Source organism: Aegilops tauschii, chromosome 4 (assembly GCF_002575655.3).
Source record: "Aegilops tauschii subsp. strangulata cultivar AL8/78 chromosome 4, Aet v6.0, whole genome shotgun sequence".
Lineage (NCBI taxonomy): Eukaryota > Viridiplantae > Streptophyta > Magnoliopsida > Poales > Poaceae > Aegilops > Aegilops tauschii.
In genome coordinates this window covers 6,120,757-6,126,873 of record NC_053038.3, presented here as the reverse complement: position 1 = coordinate 6,126,873, position 6,117 = coordinate 6,120,757, and the positions used below count along the sequence as shown (strand labels likewise).

General features: G+C 54.9%; 1 protein-coding gene across 1 annotated transcript; it reads left to right on the top strand.

The window, feature by feature from the left end:
• Window positions 1-4,616: 4,616 nt before the first annotated feature.
• Window positions 4,617-5,466, top strand: LOC109767255 (auxin-responsive protein SAUR71). Its single transcript, XM_020326019.4, has one exon. It carries the CDS (start codon window positions 4,831-4,833, stop codon window positions 5,140-5,142), a length of 312 nt encoding a protein of 103 aa, XP_020181608.1. The 5' UTR covers window positions 4,617-4,830; the 3' UTR covers window positions 5,143-5,466.
• The last annotated feature ends 651 nt before the right edge of the window (window positions 5,467-6,117 follow it).

The following is a 6,117-nucleotide window of genomic DNA, read 5'->3' as shown; positions in this document are numbered from 1 at the left end:
CCAGCAGTTGCAAACTTGCAACTCTACAGAATTGGAAGGCTACTGGTTTATGTTTTATGGAGCACTCTGTGGTTTCTCTTCAAATTCAGTGCTGCTTCTCTCCCTTCTGTATAGTGTAAATGCTTCCCTTGTTGCCTGGAAAAATATGTCCAAAGCAATGACAGTCTATGCATAGTTTTTGCAATGGCACTTGGCTTCTGTTGTAACACACCCTTTTCTTCTACTCCTTTCGTTCGAAAATACTTGTCATCAAAATGAACAAAAAAGATTGTGTCCAGAACTAAAATACGTCTAGATACATCCCCTTTTATCCATTTTGATGACAAGTATTTCCGGACGGAGGGAGTAATATAATTCAAAGGCAGCGCTCACAGTTTTTCGAAAAAATGGTGAGTCGAAGGGAAAGGTATACCGTACACCAACTTGCCGGTTAAATGGTACTCCTGCCGTTCTAAAATGTGGTGCGTACACTTTTCGATATATATCAATAGATTCATCATAAGACATAGTCCATATTTTATATAATTTGATACTGTACACATAAATAGTCTTCTCAATAAATTTGTTCAATGTTTGTAAAGTTTGACTTCTAAAAAAATCTACATGCACTATGTTATAAAATAAAGAGAGTAGGCGACACTATACCTGGCCAAACCTCGGGCCAGCCGGGCTTTGGGCTGGGCACAGCCAAGCCCGAGGCAAAAAAACCTAGGCCCGGGCCCGGCCCGGCCATCGGGCCTGTTTTTTGGGCCCGAACGCGTAAAAGCACATCGGGCCTCAGGCCGGGCCCGTTCAGAAAAGCGCAAATCGACGGGACCGGCCCGGCCATCGGGCTCAAAATCTAGGCCCGAGCCCGGTCCAGGAGCAGTGTCGGGCCGGGCCGGGTCGGGCATTTTTGGGCCGGGCCGGGCTTCTCATGGACAGGACTAGGCGACAGTGTGCGGCTCTTCCACGATCGGCCCATCGGGGCATGCTAGCTCCGTGCTCTCGACCGACGGGCTACCCACCCGGCAGAAAGCAAAAAAGAAAGAAAGAAAAAAAGTAACGAGCTTCCAGGACGTCTACCGTAGTACATGCACGTACATCCGCAACGAACAAAACGCAGGGCATGCGTGCACTGGTTGCTATTAAGAATGCAAAATAGTACTCCTAGTTGGAAAATTCGTGCACGTTCGGTCCGAACCATGGAGGCCATCCAACATGGGTCTGTATCTGCCCGTTCGGCGGTCCGGACGCACTCTTTCCCGCAAAGTGGAGACAAAAAGTGTGTGTGTGTGTGTGGGGGGGGGGGGGGGGGGTGGTTTGCGGGACTCCGGACAGGAGCCAAGTCGACACCCCAGGTCCACTAAAATCTGCCCTCCCGGTCTCATTTCCTCCGCCGCCGCTGTACCTCTCGTCACCCACACAAGCATTCCCGGACGTTCGCAACCAGCACCGACGCGCCCGCCCGTCTTTTACGACGGCGCTGTCCATCCTGGAGCTGTTTGTACCCAGGTACACTCCGCCACCCTGTCGACGACCTGGAGGCCACCACGCCCAGCCGACGGGTGTTCGGTCAAATGCCATTGAGCTTTTTTTGGACGTCATGTCGTTTTTTCAGAGTAAGAAGGATGGCGGTGTGATCGATCATGGAGGATAAGTTGTTATGCGATGCGTGATTGGCCGTATCCATGGATTTCGTTGACAGGAGCAGAGGGTTGACCTTTTGGCAGCACGAAAGCAAATTGCGCCCTACGGCATGCATATCATCCATGATCACAATATGAGGTCGTTATCGTATCGATGGTGCGCCATCCAGACCATCATCACCATATTTTGTCACGTAGTTGCTCATCTGAAGGCAAGATGGCCATTGAACGCGGCATGGGAGAACGTAGGTTTTTCTTACTTAACTTGTTGATTGAATCATTCATTCACTCGATGCTATTGTATACATTTTGTAGCCCATACACCTTGCCATGATGTACCACCCGACAGAGGGATGACCATTTATGTACTCTCTCTGTCCGGAATTACTTGTCGTAGAAATGGGTAAAAGTGGATATATCTAGAACTAAAATACGTCTAGATACACCCCCCCCCCACGATAAACAACACCTCTCCGATCCGATTCGACTTTCCCCTTCCTACCTCTCGCCCCCGCGTCGCCCCGCAGGGGCGGCTCGAGCGGAACCCTAAACGCCGCCGCCGCCCCCTCTCCCTCTCACCCCCTCTCGCCGCCGTCGGCGCTCGTCGGTGGGCAAAGCCCGTTGGCGGCCGGCGGCAGCGGGATCTGGCGCTCGCGCTGGTCGGGCGCGCCCCTCGCGGTGGTGGGTGTTGTGGAGTTTTTGGCTGCGAGATCTGGAGCTCGAGTGACGGCGCACGGCGGAGCTTCGCAGTGGGGTGGAGGTGCACGGCTGGGGCTCGCAGGAGGAGTTGGTCGCGGCGCGGTGGCCCCTCCCGGAGGCGACGACACGGGACTTGGCGGGTCAAGGCGGCGGCGGCGCGGTTCGGCCATGGTGGCGTGGTGGTGCTCGGCCAGGAGAGGCGGCGCTTGCGGCGGCCGAGCACGTCGCGGCCCTCGCGCCTCCGTCGTGGTGCCCCTCCTATTCTTCGTGCTCGTGGGTGCTGGAGGCGGTGGAGCGGGCCGGATGGGTCCGATCTGGGCTGTCGGGTCGTTACACAGTCGTCTGCCGGGAGTTGGCCTGACGGCTCGTGTGTGGTCCGGCATCCCTTGGTCGGGCATGGAGGGAGCTCGGCGAGTTCTCAGCCGTGAAGGTGCTGGTGGTATGGCTGTGTGCTCCTGGCTGTGAGGGTCTTGGTGGGACCCCGGCTTCTCGGCTATGATGGCGAAGTGCTGCGGCGGCGGCGAAGTAGCCAACTTGGATGCTGTGGCCCCAATCCGGAGGGCAGGGATGGAGGTGTGAGGCGATCCGGAAGAAAATCCTGCCCGTGTTCGGTGCTGGCGATGACGTCGCCCGTGGGTGTCGTTCTTCTCCTTGGAGGCGTCGCCAAGGTGTGTCGACATCTCCATCTCTCGCGTCTGGATTGGTAGCGGTCTTCGGGTGAAAGCCTAGGTTCGGAGCCGAATCGGCGTGATGGCGGCGTCATCTACGTCGTTACTCTGTTGGGAACATTGCGCTTGAAGACACGGTCATGAGGTTCTATGTTGCGGTGCTTCCGGTGCTCGCCGCTGTCCAAGACGATCTTCAGTGGCGCAATGTACGTCATCGCCGGTGAATGCAAGACGGTGCCTTTTGTGGACTGATCAAGTTCCGCCATTTACTTGCCACCTCCTTTTAGGCATCAAAGGGTGGATGGTGCGTCGACGAGGGAAGTTCACCCGGAGTTGGTGTTGTCTTCGGAGGTGACCGGCGATGGTCGAGACGCGGCGATGTTGCTCTGTTTTTGGACAAGTGCTTTTTGCTTTGTAGTTGTGTTGTTGGTGGTGGTTGTCTTCGGACTAGCCCTGGTGTGGTGTGTGAACTACGCTCGTTGTTTGCAACAAGTTGTAGTCTTCTTGTAACTCAAATTCTGCCTTCTATAAAAACATGGTACGCATTCGCGTACTCTTGAAAAAAAAACATCCATTTCTCCGACAAGTAATTCTTGACGGATGAAGCACATACACTGTTGAATGAAGCTAAAGGGGTAGTTTGTGTGGGACAACATGATCCATTGAAAAACTCGGTGGACATTGAATTTAAGACATTGTTGTACTAGACTTATTTGCATGTTATGTATGAATGATTTATGCTATTTTCTTTTCAAATTTTAATGAATATCAGTCGGTTTGCATGGATTTCATTAGGTAAGTCGAAACTCGGCTTGAAATGTATGCGGAGAGTATTCAATAGCTGTCTCACGTGTCTGTGTCCGCAGACTGATCCTGTCCGTGAAACGATGCGGGAGGAAATTTACGGGTCGCCCTGACGCATATATGATATATCTACGAGAAGTATCAAGTATCCTGTGGCTAGGACGTATGCTCAACACGAGAGACTTGTTTAATTTACTAGTGCAAGAGTGGACGGTCCATGTCAGTTCCAACGAAAAGCTCCCACGGTTAATCAGTAACTGTAACCGGTTCCTCGCAAAAAGAAAAAAGAGTAACTGTAACCGGTAACCACGGGTTGAGACCAGACGGCCAGAAACACCGGAAGTGACGGCCGGTACAGCGGGCGGACACCGAACCCACAATCACTGGCCGAGGAGGCATGGACGTACTGTACTGGCCGGTCACGTCGTCGCCCACCTCGTCAGCTCCTGCGTCCGCGCTCGACACGTCCGCCGGGTACGCCTGTTCCAGATCGGGACATCAATGGCGACGACGGGTCCCGCCGGCCGTAGCCGGAGTGGCCGCTGTTCTCCACATGTGCCTGCGCACAGTGCTCGCGTACCGATCATGATGAGCCTGTCCGTGATCGTGCGAAATGCACGTAGAAAAATTGATATGAATACTGGCCCAAGCACAATGTAAATCATTTCAACGTGCAGTTCTCCCACGTTAATCATGAGAAGAAACAACGAAAAATAGGGGTGACACCGTGAATTTCGCGCTCCCGGGCGCCTGTCGAGGGACACAAAAAGAGGAGGAGTCCGGCATGGCACGGCACGGCACGGCAGCAGTCCCACCTGAGCTTGTGCCCTCCACCCGACAACCCCCACTGCGACCCGGGGCTCACAGTCACACCTCCCCGGCGCTATAAATAAGCGAGCCAGCCGCGGCGTCTCCGTCTCCGTGCGTGCTCCGCTGGTCACCGGTCAGCTCCACTCGCGCGCGCCGGGCACACGCAGCAGCGGCAGAGCACCCCCGTCCGACGCTCGGATCATAGCTTAGCCAGGTCGGGGATGAGGCAGCTGATCCGGCGGCTGTCCCGCGTGGGCGACGACTCCTCGCCGCCCGCGTCGCCGTCGTCGAAGCGGCGGGGCGGGAGGGCGGTGGTGCCGGAGGGGCACGTGCCGGTGCACGTCGGGGACGGCAGCGAGGCGGAGCGGTTCCTGGTGCGGGCGGAGCTGCTGGGCCGGCCGGCGCTGGCGGAGCTCCTCGGCCGCGCCGCGCAGGAGTACGGGTACGACCACCAGGGCCCGCTCCGCATCCCCTGCTGCTCCCCCGCCGCCTTCCGCCGCGCGCTCGCCTCCGTCGCCGCCGACTGCTGCTAATGGTAGCCACCCGGGAGAGCTCGGCCTGAGCCCAGCCCAGGCGCGGCCCTATTTAGCAGTTCTTGCACGTCGCCGCCTGGAAGATTATTAATTAGCTTTGGGCTTGGCCTTGTTTTATTTTTTCCCTTAGTATTATCGTTCGGTGTACGTACTATGTAATGTACCGCCTGAAACGACGGGTAGTGTACTAAGAGTACTTCCAGTAGTTGTACTCACCCCTCAAAAAAGAAACAGTAGTTGTACTCTGCAGAATTGGAAGGCTACTGGTTTATGATGATGCGCTCTGTAGCATGAAGAAATGGCTATCTTGCTCTGTTTATGCAATGGCACTTGGCTTCTGCTCAAACTACGAGCATTTTAGGGTGCAGTTTGAAGCAGTCAAGACTCAAGAACGCTCATAGACTCAGCATTTTAGGGTGAGTGGCAAGGTGTGTTTGGGAAATTACTGCAGGCATGCAGAATCGTTGGCCCTAGCTAGCTACTAGTAGTCCGGTCCATGAAGGGTTCAAAGCGACTCCTCGAGCGGTGAGAGGCGACGAGAGCTAGTAGCCTAGTAGCTAGCTTTGGGAGGAGCCAGCAACTGATGATCTTGGCCGGTGGCTCCGGTTACCGACGGACGGGTCTTGTCACTTCGCTTTGCTTGCGACCGTCGCTAGCGAGCGCGGAAAGTAACCACGACGTCCGAGGCAGCAAAGCATACAGTATTACAGTTTGGATGGCCTGATTTTTTATTTTCTATTTTTGATGATCCGTCCCTTTCCGCGAACTGTTTTTGATCAGGGCCGCCTTCCCTCTTGCCTGGCTAACCCTAATGGTGCAGCTTAAAGTAGTAAGATATTACTACCATGCACCCAATCTGCTCCCTTCTTTCCATCGTGGATAAAAGTGAGCCAAGATGCACCATCAGTCCGTCACCATTACGAATTTACGACCTCACTCTCACGGAGCGGGAATGAAGGAGGACGAAAGCGACTG